The 17,942-nt window shown below is 38.7% G+C and overlaps 2 protein-coding genes across 2 annotated transcripts in view; both read left to right on the forward strand.

Annotated features, from left to right (window-relative positions):
• The first annotated feature begins 59 nt into the window (after nucleotides 1-59).
• TyrRS (Tyrosyl-tRNA synthetase) lies at nucleotides 60-2,199 on the forward strand. Its single transcript, XM_074104317.1, has 2 exons — nucleotides 60-384; nucleotides 466-2,199. Exon 2 carries the CDS (start codon nucleotides 488-490, stop codon nucleotides 2,060-2,062), a length of 1,575 nt encoding a protein of 524 aa, XP_073960418.1. The 5' UTR covers nucleotides 60-384; nucleotides 466-487; the 3' UTR covers nucleotides 2,063-2,199.
• A 7,249-nt stretch (nucleotides 2,200-9,448) lies between these two features.
• The window catches only part of hwt (SH2 domain-containing adapter heavyweight), a 172,753-nt gene continuing 164,259 nt past the window's right edge, over nucleotides 9,449-17,942 (forward strand). The window contains exons 1-2 of the mRNA XM_074104250.1: nucleotides 9,449-10,307; nucleotides 16,609-16,744. Coding sequence (XP_073960351.1) covers nucleotides 9,919-10,307; nucleotides 16,609-16,744 — 525 coding nt within the window. The 5' untranslated portion in view covers nucleotides 9,449-9,918. The remainder of the gene's footprint in view (nucleotides 10,308-16,608; nucleotides 16,745-17,942) is intronic.

A 17,942-nucleotide genomic window follows, 5' to 3' on the forward strand; every position in this document is an offset into this window, starting at 1 on the left:
ATTTGCGGTTGGCAACAAGAAGAAGTTTTGAAACGCTGCTAACTTCATGCTATTGAAATGTCATCAGTAAACTAATTTTTCCTCCTTTTTATTAAAATTAGAAATAAGCACCAATGCACCAATACAGTTTTATTTTGACTTTTTTACGACTATTTAATAAAGTCTTATTCATGAAAGCACATTGCGAATAATTAGTTTCCAACACAATTTGAGGTTAAGTTTTACAGTTTCGTACACATTTCGTAAGCCACTTATAACTTACGTGTAACCCAGGTGTAGATGGTATTTATTTCTCCTTAAGTGAATGATCGTAATCTTTAATTTATCTGCACATTGCGTACTGTTGGTTACCAGTGGCTATATGACCGTTTTACCGAAATACTGGTAAGTTTGTTGATCTATTTTTCGTTCTTGTTTTATTATTTACGAAAAGTTACCCTTTTAACCTAGAACCTGTATTTTCAGAGAGGTGTTAATTGCAATAATCATGGCAACTTTGGGAGAGAAAAAACTCCTAATAACGCGGAACTTACAAGAAGTGCTCGGCGAAGAAAAACTTAACGAAATTTTAAAGACAAGGGACTTGAAGATCTACTGGGGCACTGCAACCACAGGTCGTCCTCATGTAGCTTATTTCGTGCCCATGTCTAAGATTGCCGACTTTTTGAAGGCAGGTTGTGAAGTGACAATTTTATTTGCTGACCTACATGCATATTTAGACAATATGAAAGCTCCCTGGGAACTATTGGCATTGCGCACTCAATACTATGAAGCTGCAATTAAAGCCATGCTTACTTCTATTGGTGTGCCATTAGAGAAACTGAAATTTGTAAGAGGTACAGAATATCAACTTAGTAAAGAGTATACTCTAGATGTCTACCGTATGTCCTCCGTTATTACTGAGCATGATGCAAAGAAAGCAGGTGCCGAAGTGGTGAAACAGGTAGATCATCCATTGTTAAGCGGTCTGTTGTACCCAGGACTTCAAGCTTTGGATGAAGAATATTTGAAAGTTGATGCTCAGTTTGGAGGTGTTGATCAGAGGAAAATATTTACAATGGCTGAGAAATACCTTCCACAACTTAATTATGCTAAGAGGATTCATTTCATGAACCCTATGGTCCCTGGCCTGACAGGAGGCAAAATGTCTGCATCTGAGGAGGACAGCAAGATCGATCTTTTGGATAACCCATCAAATGTCAAGAAAAAGCTGAAAAAGGCTTTCTGTGAACCAGGAAATATCACTGAAAATGGAGTGCTCTCTTTTACCAAGCATGTAGTGTTTCCATTGATGAAACCAGGTGAGACTTTTAAGATTTGCAGAGCTCCTGAGCATGGAGGCAATGTTGAATACACCGACTTTGAGCACCTTGAAGCTGCATTTGCAAAGGAGGAAATTCATCCAGGAGATTTAAAGGTATCTGTTGAACAAGCTATTAACAATCTTTTAGCTCCTATTCAAGAGATTTTTAAAGATCCCAAGCTTCAAGAGTTGACCAAGAAAGCTTATCCTCCTCCAAGTAAAGCTAAAGGCAAGGGCAATACTGAAGTTGATGACATAACACCATCTAAACTTGACATCAGAGTTGGACGAATTGTAGATGTGTCTAGACATCCTGATGCTGATGCTCTCTATGTTGAAAAGATTGATCTGGGTGAGGAAGACCCTAGGACCATAGTGTCAGGCTTGGTAAACTTTGTACCAATTGAAGAGATGCAAAATAGGGATGTTGTTGTGTTATGCAACTTAAAACCTGCTAAAATGAGGGGAGTTGAGTCAAAGGGTATGGTACTTTGTGCTTCTATTGATGAACCAAAGCAAGTTGAGCCCTTATTACCACCACAGGGTAGTAACCCTGGTGATAAAATTGTTATTGAAGGGTATGAAACAGGTGAGCCAGATGATGTTTTGAATCCCAAAAAGAAAGTTTGGGAAAAACTGCAAGTAGATTTGAAAACAAATGACAGTCTAATGGCTGTTTGGCAGGGAAATAAACTAATTAGTAAAATCAATGGCAATCCAACAACTACTAAATCTATGAAAAATGCACAAATCAAATAATTTTCTTCAGGATTGTCATGCTTAATGCATTTTATTTTTGCATTTGATGCTTGTGTTGTCATTATATTAAAACTCAGCCATTTTCCAACTAAAATGCTTATTTATTGACCTTTGTATAATAAATATTATTTTGTTTATCTATTTTTTATTTCCTGTTTTCCCTCCCATTCAAAACTAGAACAACATGGAATAAATCTCATTTTAAAGCTTCTACCATACGGGGTTTAGATTCTCTTTGATATGTGGCAAACGGAACTAACGCAGGTTTCATTGTAAAATTTACTTTTTACAGTTCGACGTGAATGTCGCTATTTGTAGCTTCTGTTTGTTGTATTTACTTTATATTTTGTAAATAAAGTACTTACAAAGCTAATAATATTGTTGTTGTTTCTTTAAAAAAATATGGCTCTGTCCATCGGAGGACAATTTTGCCAGTGTCTAGTAGTTTTTGCCGTTGTACGGTAAAAAAAATCTAGAAAACGAAATATGAGAGGTGATGGTGAATGAACGATCAAAACTAATAATAATTATCAATAAAAATAAACTATTGTAAGTCAACGTTCATTCATTAATCATTATGCTACATTTACACGCTTGCCGAGGCTTGCCAAGCGTCTACCAACTCCAAGCTATACAAACACTTGAATGCCATTTACACGCTTGCAAGCGCGTCAGTGTATTCCGGACAGGCAAGCGTGCATGGCAGACGTGGATCTCGAAGTTGCTTCGGCTCTTGTGTTGAGCTTGACATATTTTTAATTAGGTAAAGAAAAAAGATAACATTTCTTCGTTAGTCCAAGCACTCATGATGGTAATTAAAATTTATTTAATATGTACGTCCGTACAGCGTGAGCTCTTGAGCGACACTAAAGTCACTAAACTAAAGTTTAAACACGAGCCAACGTGAAAACGCGTCGCAAGCGCTTGCCGCAAGTTCCTTTGATCTGTGTTGAACTTAGGTGTTGAAAAACCGACACCGGCCCGGATAGTCGGCAAGCGCTGACAAGCTCACGCAAGCCTATCTCAACGGTCCGTTTACACGCTTGCGCTGGTGAGAGCTTGCCGAAGCTTGACAAGCGTGTGTAAATGCAGCATTACGATAGAGACAGATAGTTCTTATAGTCACCAGCACCAATAATCTGACACAACAATAATACAGACAGACCCTGTACTACGAAGTGCAAAATTCGAACTTCGTATCTTACCATCTCGCTAACGAGAGTGAGAGAGGCGATACGATACGAATTTCGTATTTCGTAGTACCCTCTGCAGCGCTACTATGAAACTCGAAACTCGAAGTTCGATTCGTACCGTCCCTCTCGCTCTCGTATTAAATAGTGTAAGTGTCAGAGGGACCGCACGACACGAACTTCGAGTTTCGTAGTAGCTAGTGTCGTGTGGTCCCTCTAACTTATACTATTTAGTAGGAGAGCGAGAGGGACCGCACGATACGAACTTTGAGTTTCGTAGTATCCCTGCAGTCCTTCGGCAATCGGCATACCAAAGGCAAAGGTAAGAGCGTTTTCACATTATTCGATCCGATATCGGTATCGGATGACAATACGATATCGGGGCAAGACGATGTTCCGATATCGGATCGGATAATGTGAAAACGCTCTTAGTTTCAAGATATCGTCTTACCCCCTTATTCATAAAACTTAACAAGCCTATGTTAACTAACAAATGCTTTGTCCCTTTCTAACAAATACAAATGTCGAAGTGACAGATAAGGACAAACGAATTTTAGCGGCATTTTAACTAAAATAGGTTTGATTGTCGTTTATGAATAAGGGGGTTTACCTTTGGTATGCCGAAGTTCGTGTCGTGCGGTCCCTCTCGCTCTCGTACTAAATAGTATAAGTCAGAGGGACCGCACGACACTAGCTACTACGAAACTCGAAGTTCGTGTCGTGCGGTCCCGCTGACACTTATACTATTTAATACGAGAGCGAGAGGGACGGTACGATACGAACTTAGTTTCGTAGTAGCCCTGCAGTCCGAGTACCCGTCGGCTGCCTTGTGACGAATCCGTCACGCACGGGCCCCCTCGGCTGTCTATATCAGGCTATATCACTTTGGTTTTTGCTTGAGCTGTAAAACGCTTTTAATAAAATCCTTATAATTAAAGTACCGTATACAACATTCACTTTTTAATAGTTTTTTTAGGCGCTGTCATCGTTCATCATTACCTCTCATATTTCGTTTTCTAGATTTTTTTTACCTACAACGGCAAAACCTACTAGACACTGGCAAAATAGTCTTCCCCAAGTCCTCCCAAAGGACCTTTGCAAAGGACAGAGCCATTATTTTTCTAAAAAACAACGTCAACAACAACTTTTTAATAACTCAAGCTCATGTCAGTTTCTATGAGCGTGTACACGAAAAACAGGGTGGGTATTTCCATGTCGGTATTATCCAGGCCGGGAAAGAGTGTCACCCACTTCGCGCGCTTTTGCCCCCAGCGCGCTGTCAAAGTCAGCTGTCAGTAAAAATAAAATAAAGTTACAAATTAAAGGGGGTCGTCATACAAGAAACGTCTTTTTTCAGCGTTTTTTTGTTGCTAGGCGTTATTAGACTAGCTATTTCGTTTGAATATTTACCTTTTAAGTTTGCGATTGTTTTATAAAAGCTTCGATAATATAATATAGTGACTGTCTGATTGTGTAGTTTATTAGTTTTTGACCAAAATTAATAAAGCAATTTATGAACCACAAACCTCAATGAAGCCAACTTTAAGCGCTCGCCAAATCCACACCGTATAATCACTATGTTTACCTATAGTTTTTTACACTAATAAAATCATACTAAGTATTTAACACTATTTACAAGGTTTATAATACAGTTTAAAATTTATTCACACTAGTCGAGCTTCTTATTAGTTAATTACACAACATACGAAGTCCGCTGAATTTCGCGCGAATGAACCGCGCTGACAGCCATTTTTAGGGTTCCGGGGCCAAAATGGCAAAAACGGATCTCTTATACGGATCCCTAGTGTTACTGTATTTAACTGTTACTCATGTTTAAGCAAATAAAATATTTTTATCTTATCTTTATCTTTATCTATAGTTTCGCCTTGTCTGTCTGTCCGTCCGCGGCTTTGCTCAGGGACTATCAATGCTAGAAAGCTGTAATTTTGCACGGATATATATGTAAACTATGCCGACAAAATGGTACATTAAAAGAAAAATAAAATGTATTTTAGGGTACCTCCCATAGACGTAAAGTCGGGGTGATTTTTTTTTCTCATCCAACCCTATAGTGTGGGGTATCGTTGGATAGGTATTTTAAAACCATTAGGGGTTTGATAAGACGGTTTGTCGATTTAGTGATATGTTTGCGAAATATTCAACTTTAAAGTGCAAATTTTCATTAAAATCGAGCGTCCCTCCCCTCTAAAATCTAAAACGGTGAGTGGAAAAATTTGAAAAAATTCAGGATGATAGTAAGTATATCAAACTTTCAAGGAGAACTATAACGGTTAAGTTTGCTTGAGAATTATTAGTAGTTTAAGAGTAAATAGCAGCCTAAGGTATAACAATAAAGCTGTTCGCGGAAGTGGGAGACATGATCATAATGAATGTACCTGATACACACATTCTGCAGACGTTCCAGCCTGTCAAGCAGCTCCTCTCTTAGGTCGAGAAAAGCAATATCACCATAATCGAGGAGAGGCAAGAGTAGAGAACGAGCGAGAGTAAGTTTCGTTTGAAACGGAAAAAAGTTCTGCACACGTCTCAAGGAGTGAAGTGATGAAAAGAGCTTACGACTAATCTCATTTATATGATGTTATTTATTTTGACGAGTAATGTTGTTTATTTTGACGAGTATGATCTATGTTTTTACTACATTGTGTCTTAATAAAATTTTACTCGCAAATGTGATGAAAAACATTGTATGTCGCACGGGCGGTACTAGAATTACGAACAACGACTCATTAAAGCCCTCAGTCTTCGACTTCGGGCTTCTAATAGACTCTCGTTCGTAATTCCTTGTTTACCGCCCTTAAGATACAATGTACTATTTCTCATATTACAGGCCACACCCAGTAAATAAACAGTTGTTTATCAAACAAACATAAAAACAAAGTTCTGAATTTGAAAGTACAGTGGATATTCGAAAATTGAAATTTTGAATTGAATTTTTAAAACGAACCGAAACATGAAATGAGCAAGAGGTTAACAATCAACAAGGCTTGATCAGCCTTGTTACAATGTAAAGCCCTTCTCCCCCTACATTACTAATTAGAGAGTGATTCAATTTACCAATTTCAATTACCTACCTACTTCCACTTAAAATTATTAATTAATTAATTAATCTACAAAATTAAGGTGCAGCCAAACAAAAAAAAAAGCCCCGAAACCAAAAAACGCCAGCAAAAATAAAAGAAACGTCCGAAAAAAAACTACGACAAAAAAGACAACTAAAAAGTAAAAAAATATTATGCACTACCTAGCTGTTGCTCGCGACTTCATCTGCGAAGTATTCTTTTATCCTTATCCCGCGGGGACTATGCTGATTTCCCGCAAAATTAGCCTAAGTTAATTGAGTATAAGTACCTAGTAATATTTTTTTATCTAAGCGTCGTCGGTGTCGGGGGACCGCTAAGGTTAACAGGAAACTAAAGTACGTATGTTGTATTTTTAGGGGCTGTTTCACCATCCATTGATTAGCGTTAACCGACGGTTAAATGTGATGCCGTCTCCGTCTATTCGAACAAAACAAATAGAGACGGCATCACACCTAACCGCCAGTTAACACTAATCAATGGATGGTGAAACAGCCCCTTAAAGTATTATGATATTTGTTTCTTAATAATCGAATTATATTAAAAAAATGTGTTTGTTTTATAAACAGGTAGGTTTATGGGGTTTTACTCTTATAAATGATGTTCTCGCTGCTGAGGTGAAAAATTGTATGTGTCACACGAGACCAAAGTTTTTTTGCATCTCGTGTATTTGAATCCCTTGCTGCTCTCAGGATTCTAACCTAGAATCACTCTCTGACGCTCGTGATTCAATTATAGCATCCTTCGCTTACTCGGGATTCAAAATCAACACTCGCAACAAAAAACAACTTTGCTATCTTGTTGCACAAATAACTATTGTTACTGCTAGCAAACTTTTTTTTCCGTGAAGATAGGGGTTTATCGACTCTAAAACAAAAGGATGGGAAAAAACAAAAGCTATAGTAGAAAACGTGTACCATACTAGGTACCTCTAGAAAAATACACGTAGCATATTGCACCTGATAGTAGATTTCATCAAAGTATTTAGTTTAGTTTAGTACTTGTTTAGTTTAGTTTGTCTGCGCTCCAAAACTCGTATCACAGATGTGGGTGTCAAGACTGCCAAGCTGAAGTGGGACTGGGCCGGACATGTCTGCCGCATGCACCCGGACCGATGGGCACGAAACGTAACCGAATGGGATCCGAGGGATGGGCATAGGACCAGAGGCAGACCCAAGAGGAGATGGCGGGACGACCTGAGCGCTTTTAAGCTCGATTGGCAGGTGCATGCCCAGGACAGGGAAGAGTGGCGGAAAAAAGGGGAGGCCTTTGCCCAGCAGTGGGACATAATACAGGCTACATAAAAAAAAATGTCAAAAAAATGAAACCCGTTTAGGGTTCAGGAGCCAAAATGGCAAAAACGGAACCCTTCTAGTTTCGCCATATCTGTCTGTCTGTCCGTCCGCGGCTTTGCTCAGCAGGGCTACTACGAGGCTACTACGAAACTCGAAACTCGAAGTTCGTGTCTTGCGGTCCCTCTTATACTATTTAATACGAGAGCGAGAGGGACGGTACGATACGAACATCGAGTTTCGAGTTTCCTAGTAGCCCTGCAGGGACTATCAATGCTAGAAAGCTGTAATTTTGCACGAATATACAGCGTCTATTTTTGATACTACCTCAAACTTTAAGGGTATTTAGTTAGTGAAGGCTGGTGGTGAAGGCCCTAATAATTTTACTATGTTTTAGTAAAAAAAAAATGTCATATTTGTTGACGTGACAGCTGTCACAGAACGTTTCTCTCTCCTATCAAATTATTGTACCTACGCATTACATTGCTGCTCGAAAATATTTCAAAAATTAATTACGCTCTGGTAGTTAATTTTATTAGTAGTTAATTTTATAGAAGCCGTGGTGGCCTAGTGGTTTGACCTATCGTCTCTCAAGCAGAGGGTCGTGGGTTCGAACCCCGGCTCGCACCTCTGAGTTTTTCGAAATTCATGTGCGGAATTACATTTGACATTTACGACGAGCTTTGCGGTGAAGGAAAACATCGTGAGGAAACCTGCACAAACCTGCAAAGCGATTCAATGGTGCGCGCGAAATTCCCAATCCGCACTGGGCCCGCGTGGGAACTCTGGCCCAAGCCCTCTTGTTCTAAGAGGAGGTCTGTGCCCAGCAGTGGGACGTGTATAGGCTGGGATGAGTTAATTTTAAATTAACAATTGGTTTTGATATCGTTTCACAGCACATACATAAATCTTCGTCTGGTTACAGTTTGAGGTAGCATCAAAAATACACGCTGTATATGTAAACTATGCCGACAAAATGGTACAATAAAAAGTAAAAAAAAAAAAATATTTTAGGGTACCTCCCATAGACGTAAAGGGGGGGGTGATTTTTTTCTCATCCAACCCTTTAGTGTGGGGTATCGTTGGATAGGTCTTTTAAAACCATTAGGGGTTTGCGAAGATGATTTTACGATTCAGTGATTTGTTTGCGAAATATTCAACTTTAAAGTGCAAGTTTTCATTCAAATCGAGCGTCCCCCCCTTTAAAATCTAAGCCGGTGGGTGGAATTTTAAAAAAAAAATCGGCATGGTAATAAGTATATCAAACTTACATGGAAAACTATAACGGCTAAGTTTGCTTGAAAATTATTAGTAAGTAGTTTAAGAGTAAATAGCAGCCTAAGGTATAAAATATACCTAAACTTGGAAGATTCCGTATAAAATACGAAATCCTTAGAAAAATAATACTTAATTTTTTCGTATAGGCTACGGAACCCTATTTTGGGCGTGATCGACATGCTCTTGGCCGGTTTTAATTTCCCGGAAACGGTAGACAGATTTAGGTAACTACTTACATAAAATAGTAAGTAAGTATGTAAAATTATGACTTTACCCTACACAACTGGAGGTATGATAAGGGTTTATCTATTCGAATCGAAACATAAGGATGGAAACTCCTAAATATATGTGATGGTCACTTTATAGACAAGCGGTTAATGCGGGCTGAGAGCAAGCTTGCATGTGGGTCGTGTGCATTAAAATCGGGTCTTAACAATGAATGCACGGATAAAATTAGATATTCAATAACGAGAAGGGGGTCGGAGGTTCGCCATTTTGGATTTTCGGTCTGACGAGGGGGAGCGCGCATGCGTGGCGGGCACCCGCACCCTGACTGTAGGGCCGGGACCTCAGCAAGTGTGATGTCAAAAAACACGTTATTCTCTCCCCTCATTCCACTAACCCAGTACGTCTTAATAGAAGGGATTAATAATACAAACCGTCAGTCCTGTTATACATCATAAGTCGCCGTACAACTGCATAATTGCAGGCGAGACGATCAGTGCAGTGTCTGTGTTACGCCTTTTTGCGGATACGGGACGGAATTAACTATTTCGCAGTGATAAAGTAAAATTAACTCATGTCAGTGTGGTTTTTTGAACGGTTTCAAAAAGTAAAGGTTCTGTGACTCATTCAACAAAAATCAACAATGATAACAAACCATACAGAGTATGCGAGTTCTCAATAGATTAGTACATGCGCGTGTTATGACAGTGCTCTCATTGAACGGGACCGCGCCGGCAAATAAAATATAATGGGATGACCGGAAATAAGAATTCATGGAAAAGGTTTGGCGTCGAGTAGGTCTCCATTCCTCCCGGAAGAAGAGGGATGGAAGCGGGACGAGCCAGGAAGTGGCATCATCCGCGCCACCCGAAGCCGAGTATCAGAACATTCATACATTGCGAACAGCTGATTTGATTAGGCAGAGACAGGGGGATGAGAAGTCGACTCTTCGTTCGTCGTATATTATAAGGAACGGGGAAAATTTTATTCTTGTGGAGAGGCGTCGTCGTCGGCGGCGCCGGAGCGGTACCAGGGCCTCATCAGGCAGCAGGCACCACACCCCTCCCGTGGAAGAGGCCGCCCGCGCGGAGATCAAGCGACGCCCGCCAGCGCGCCTCAAGATCTTCGGCATCCAATGGCCGCTGCACTCTAGTGACTCCCGGTAAGCTTTAAAGGAGACCTGTTCGTAATGATAATGATTGGTTTAATACTGTAAATAAAAATAACTTTATTAAATTTGATAAATGTTTTCTTCGGAAGAAACATAGAACGTACGATACAATGCGTGTGCACAGTTTACTAAGTATGATTATCCTGAAGGGTGGGTTAATTAAAGGGTTCTTGAGTAATGTACTAAATAATGGGTATTTAACTTTTCTTTTACTTGCAATGTTTGTAGCTATAAGTATAAGTATGTCAGTATTATTTATTGTCTGCTGAGCTGGGATTAAATCGGAATTTGATAGAGAAGATATAAAAATGCAAGTACAAACAATAAAAAATTCAGCCAGCAAAAAAAGCTTCTATTAAAATATTTATTTTTAAAGGACACTTATTATAAGGTTTTTTTTGGGTTCCGTACTTTATTTAGTAAAAACGGAACTTTGTTGTCCGTCTGTCTGTCCGTACCAAAGTAGGTATAGTCGAGGAAACTGATTCACGAACCAGGGTGGAAACTTTTCATATTCTAATTCGCTATAATTTCTTTGGCAAATGTAGGTAAGGGATGTCAACTTGACAATAGTAAGACAAAAGTTTCACCCTGGTACACGCGGGATTCAGCTTCCTTGACTGTGTATCTCCTCGACTTGTTTGAGAGATATGGCGTTGATAATAATAAATAAGTCAAACACAATTATTTTTATACTAGTTTTGTTAATAAACAGATTCCCAAAACAATTATAATTAATAAATTAATAATTACTCCGTCAACTAGACACATCATTACAAAATATTGAACGTATTTTGTCTTTTGTCAAATAAACGAAAAATGATTAAGATATAGTCCGGAAGTTCGGTATGATGTCACGCTTGGTACACTTTTCACTTGACGTGACGTCACAGGCTGCCACTCTCGAACTTGACAAGCTTTTTCTTGGTCATTTTATGTTTGATTCGCAAAAAAAAACCTATCCACTATTTTTTATGATAATTTTAAGTGACGTATTATATTAGTCATGACTCATGATATTTTTTTTATGCAGACACTACCTATTTTGAACATGAAACTACCGTGAGATTCACTCATATTTAATGAAATAAACCCGGATGACTTAAACCTAGTTTAGCTAGACATGTTTCGGGCCAATTCGTAGCCCTTCCTCTGGGAGCACGCGACACGGCGGCTGCTGAAAAACCGCCCCCCGACAGACCGCTCACCGAACATCAAATATGTCGAGCTAAACTCGATTTAAGACGAGAGTTCTGCGGGTTTATTTCATTAAACAAGACACTACCCAATTTAGTAATTGATGGCGAACACGTGGAAGTCGTAATTATATGGAACCAAACTTTTTTTCTGTTAATGTACCTAACCTACCTACAATGTATCTTATGGCAGTTATGGCTATTGGTATCTTCATTAATTAACCAATGCGATATTGCGTGTGAGAGAACTCGTCTACTAAATAAAAATTTGTTTGGATATTAATAAAATTCATCTCCTGATCACAGATTAAAAATCATTGTGTAGGCCTACCCCTTATGTTTACTGGCACAGTGCACGCTGCTATCTACATATATATCTTATCTATATGGGAAGCTAGCAATATCAAACCGACTGACTTTAATAACTCAATATACATATTACATGAGGAAGGAACGGGGACTTGAGGATAGGTACTTCTAGTGTTTCATGTTTAATTCAGCTTTTCACGAGTTCTCTTTTACACGCAGTTCAATGACCTGGCCCAATGAAATGCCTAGGCACAAGCGGCCCGATGCAATACAAAGTAGGTAGGTTTATCTTGAATAAAATATGTTTTAAGTAATCTTAACGCTTTTCCTTGTCAAAAATAAATAACGGTAAAAAATCCCCGGTAAGAAAAATCCCCGGTAAAAAAACGGTAGGAAATCCCCGTGTGTACGTAGTAACAGTTTTTAGGGTTCCGGAGCCAAAATTGCAAAAACGGAACCCTTATAGTTTCGCCATGTCTGTCTGTCTGTCTGTCCGTCCGCGGCTTTGCTCAGGGACTATCAATGCTAGAAAGCTGTAATTTTGCACGGATATATACATAAACTATGCCAACAAAATGGTACAATAAAAAATTCAAAACAATTTTTTTTAGTGTACCTCCCATTGACGTAAAGTGGGAGTGATTTTTTTTTCTCATCTAACCCTATAGTGTGGGGTATCTTTGGATAGGTCTTTTAAAACCATTAGGGGTTTGCTAAGACACTTTTTCGATTCATTGATTTGTTTGCGAAATATTCAACTTAAAACTGCAATTTTTCATTAAAATCGGGCGTCCCCCCCCTCTAAAATCTAAACCGGTGGGTGGAAAAATTGGAGAAATTCAGAATGGTAATAAATATATATACGAGTATGTAGTTTAAGAGTAAATAGCAGCCTAAGGTATAAAATATACCTTAATTTGGAAGATTCCGTATAAAATACGAAATCCTTAGAAAAATATTACTTAATTTTTTCGTAATGGCTACGGAACCCTATTTTGGGCGTGTCCGACATGCTCTTGGCCGGTTTTTTTAATTGTTGTTCTAAATTAGAGTAAGTTTTTGTTATAAATTCCAGTTTTATTGCAAGGTTACTGGAGGGTGTAGGTACTTTTTGCTGACGGTGGTTGCATTGTCATCTAGACTATATCTGTACCAAGTTCCAAGTCCATTTCATTAACCGTTGAAGAGTACTTATTCTTCGGAGACGATCCCGACTGTACCACCAGAATAAGCTACCAGATTATTATATTGTTACATTTTCAACTCAATGTACCAGGAAGTGGTCGAAAAATGGTTTGCAAAGTTTGAAACCACTATTAACATACAAATAAAAGAAAAATGCGAACGAAAATTTGTTCGTAAAGGTTTGTTACCAGTTCTGTAGTCACTCTACTAGTGGCGCTGCGTCATTAAACATAACAACTCGATTCCCGCCGGGTTGCCTATATAATTTACATGACGTTAATAATGACTGGTACTGGCAAAGCTTATGCACTAACCCTGTGAAGTTACATTCGAAGATATTCTTAACTCACATTTCTCTCATTATCCGGGTTGTCTAAAGAAATGTTCATTCCACGCCACTTTGCTCAACTACATTGCAAGAACGGTCTTTCCTAAAATGTTTTCCTTTTTTGCATTAGTCACTAGCACTAGTGTGGATCACACGACATCATGGAGAAAAGCCGTGTCTCTACTGAGCGAGCCGCTTCGCGCAGCAGCTATATTCGATGCGACTTTGAGCCATGTATCAAACAAAATCAAGCTTCATGCACGCGCTTGCCTCGCACGGTGGCTCGCGCAGTGGAGACCCGGCTTAAGAAAAGCCTGAGTTATATGTCTTCGAACGCAATACTTCACAGTTAGTATAGACAAGTTTTACCATACTTGTCACCACACCACTGACGTCACGTAAAAAAATTAGGAAATCCGGTGATAATCGAGTTGTTCCGACACCTTATGTAGAATGATGTTATTGTATGTGCCTGCGAAGCGACAAGTTGTAGAGATAAGGAGCATCTACCTTTAATATAGTCTCCATGTAACTTGGATTAAGAACTAGAAGCCAAACAACAACAGATCCTCTCTCTGTAACGTGTTGATTGTCAGTTATCAGTTATTGCTATTGACGTTCGATGCATTTATTCAATGTCGTTAACGTGAACTGACAAACAAAAAACAATAAGAAGTAAAAAAAAAAAAAACTGTCGTTTTCCACTCTAATTGCTATTATATTATTATAGTACCTACAAAGATCGACACGGCCAAAGTTACAAAAATATGTTCACACGACCTTAATTTTAAGTCAATAAGGTCTTGTATTCATATTTTTGTAATTTTGGCTATATCGATTGTTCATAAGCTTGTGAGCAAAATTTTGATCAAAAATATCTGAAATGACTCTATTTTTTACGGCGTAGAAGCGTGTTCAGATATTTTTGATCAAAATTATCGCTTACAAGTTTATGAACTCGACTGTACTACACCTATTATTGTGGAACGTGTTTTATTACCAATAGTTTTTAAAGGCAATTAAATTGCAATTACCTAACTACTTTTCGTCGATAACTGAGTGGATTGTTTATTTATACAAGAGACTAAGGGGCTGTTTCACCATCCATTGATTAGTGTTAACTGACGGTTAAATGTGATGCCGTCTCTATTTGTTTTGTTCGAATAGACGGAGACGGCATCACATTTAACCGTCAGTTAACACTAATATTGATTAGTTAGGGGCTGTTTCACCATCCAATGGATGGTGAAACAGCCCCTAATTATAATGGGGATTAATAAAAATCTATTAACTTCAATAAAATGCAGTTTCTTTGCCTCTGAGTGTTCTTGTGTAGGTACAGTTCAGATATAATAAATAGACTTTATTTATTTTTCCCATTTATGGTAAATTACTAAGTGAGTAATATTTTGGCACTGTATAGCACTGTATCGACATTGTGCCAGCTGACAGCTGTTCGGAGAACAGGCAGACAAATTAAGTTGACATAATTAACCTGCATTAAACCATATTTTCCTAATCTTCACTCCCACTGAATTTTTAATTTTAGAGTTGATTCAGTGGATATGTTATAACCATAAATATAACATTAGGTAGGTGTTAGGTAGGTTGATTAAAAACAGCCACAAGGATCATTGTAACATGACTCTACCAAGAGTCATGTTACAATGAGTTGTGTTCCTAGAATCCTATTTATAGTATTATAAAATGGTTCCCCTTGTTTAAGCATATTTTTTATGTCACAATTCTATTTTGCATGATCTGTTTACGCATAATAGCATTTATGCCTAAACTGTTACAGCATAACAGTTTACACGCAGAATTCTCTTACGCATAACCAATGTAAGCCGAATGGGTTTTACGCATAATTTGTTGGAATAGAGTTTCATTCGCGGCGTGTTGCTAGAGCCATAGATTGGCTAATAAAATGAAAAGATTACTGCTGTGTGATTTTTTCTAAAGTATAGAGAGAAATACAGCGACCATATCGCGGACGAGAAGAAGTTCTCTTAGTATAAACCAGGGTTTTCAAACTTTTTTAGCAAGAACTTTAATGTTAAACTAAATATGTATTTGCCAGAGCCCTAAAAAGCCAAAAACAATAAATTTAATGGGAGGGTGTATTCTGTAATCTAACGGTATGGTACAGCCTCGTACTGTACAGCAGCAGAAGTGGATGAGCGGTTACGGTGCTCAAAATAATCTACAGACGACTCTACTGCCAAAGTAATAAGAGAGTGTTTAGATCATTTTGATCGCCAGAACTGATCATCTACTTCTGCTTCTTTTACACCATAAGTATTTATTTTAATTATGGTCAGTACTTCTGCGGAGCCCACTTTGTGACTGCAGGGCTACTACGAAATTCGAAAATCGAAGTTCATGTAGTTCGGTCCCTCTGACACTTATACTATTTAATACGAGAGCGAGAGGGACTTCGATTCTCGAACTCCGGAGTAGGCCCTTAGGTCTAAACGGACCGCGTCCCCAATGTCGTCGCTGCGCTCGACACACAATCATAATAAAATAATTAACTTGACTTGGTCGTGCGTTGACGAGATCATTGACTGACCATTCTGATCAATCTCAAGATATTTGACTCCTTATAATGCCAGACTAAAACTAGACAACTTATGACTGTCTTTCGAGGGTAGCGATGACATCTTATTCGTTATGACTCACGAGCCACAGTTTTACCCCTATTGGGGTAAATTATCCTCTGGTTCGGAACTAATGTTTTAGAGCAGGCGTGGCCTCGCGATGGACCTGTAAATCCTGTGATTTACAGGTCCATCGCGAGGCCACGCTGTTGATCCTGTTGTTCGTCATAATGTAGAAAAATACATGTCTTCATTACACTTGTTGGTAAACAGCGCCTAGCCTAATAACAGGCTAGCTAGTATACAATGCTCTAAGTTTAACTCGCGGGCCCGAAAAGAGGAAGGGGTGGGAGGAGAAATCCTGGCATTAATTATTTTTAAAATTTGTAGCACCAAATCACATGGTGCCGGTTCAAGTTCAAGCTGAGAGGTGATTGGCACAAAGTTTAATCAGTAAACAGTATTTCTTGGGTATAATGAAGTTTGCTATCACACCACTGGTGGTTTCGAGAATCATGCCCCTGGCCCTATACCTAATACGAAGTACAAAATTCGAACTTTGTATCTTGCCGTCCCGCTGACGCTTATATTATTTAATACGAGAGTGAGAGGGACGGTACGTTACGAACTTCGGGTTTCGAATTTAGTAGTAGCCCCCACGTTCCCTGTTGCAGGCATACGTCGATCACGCGGCGGTTCTGCCGCGGACGACGCTCGCGCGACGACAACGAGCTCTATCGCTCCAACAGCTTCAAGTTTGAGCGCTTCTCGCGCGATCCGCCGGCCGATGAGTTTGCTTCGGGGTCTCAGGTCAGTACGTCACTAGATCATGATATAGGGTAGGCCCTATATTACGAAGTGCAAAATTCGAACTTCGTATCTTGCCGTCCCTCTGACGCTAATATTAAATACGAGAATGAGAGGGACGATACGATACGAACTTCGATTTTCTAATTTAGCAGTAGCCCCTCATCTGTGTTCTATCGGCTACATCATGACTAGAAAAAAAGGAAGAAAGGAATTGTTTATTCCGCATATAAACAAAGTTACAACAAAGTACAGTCGAGTTCATAAATTAGTGAGCAAAAGTTTGATCAAAAATATCTAAACACGGCTCTATTATGTAGGCGTAGAAGCGTGAAAATGTTTGCTCACAAGTTTATACTTCACAAACCGAAGCGGTAACGTTTCGTGTGCTCTGCCTACCCCATTTGGGAATACAGGCGTGATGTTTGTGAGTGTATAATGTGTAATTACTAGCCCTAGACCTCGACATCCTCCGCCAAGAATTCCCGCGATAACTGTGCAATTTTCTGGGATTGAAACTATCCTATAATCCTATTCCCTTGCCAGGGTCTCCAACTATTTCCATACATTTCATCTAAATCAGTTTAGCGATTCAAAAGTCTGAGGAGGTCACAGATAGACAGTTACTTTCCCGTAGTAATATTATAATAATTGCCTTCATTAGAAGATAATAATTCACAATGGCCTGTGCTACAATTATGGGAGAAATTATTAGATAACCGATTTAAAATATACCTTTGCATTATGAATTGGGCAAACTTCAACTGCAGAGATACTTACAATATCCATTCAAATCGAATTATTCAATAATTATTTATTAACGTTTCAAAATTTCACCACAGGTTACAACAGCATGAGCTTGCTATTTAGCATTATCAAAATCACGGTCTCATTTCTATAAATAATAGTGACTAATCTTAACGATTCCGATAAAGGCATCAATCTAATGATTCTTAAACGATAAAACTTCCCCGTAATTCCATTGAATATTAAATACGAAATATCAAATTTCATGACGATCGGTTGAGTACTTTAAACGTGAAGGCGTTACAAACAAACAAACATTGAGTCAATGTGAGTATATTTATTTGTTGTTTGTTAATGCTTTCACCCTTAAAGAATTCAACAGATCGCAATGTGGTATGGAAATTGCTGGAGACCCTGAGGACATAAGATAATATTTCCGGAAGATTGCATAGTT

This window comes from Choristoneura fumiferana, chromosome 21 (assembly GCF_025370935.1).
Source record: "Choristoneura fumiferana chromosome 21, NRCan_CFum_1, whole genome shotgun sequence".
NCBI classification, from domain to species: domain Eukaryota; kingdom Metazoa; phylum Arthropoda; class Insecta; order Lepidoptera; family Tortricidae; genus Choristoneura; species Choristoneura fumiferana.

What these genes read in the sequence shown, in the direction of transcription:
- TyrRS (XM_074104317.1), top strand. Translation starts at nt 488, where the DNA reads ATGGCAACTTTGGGAGAGAAAAAACTCCTAATAACGCGGAACTTACAA.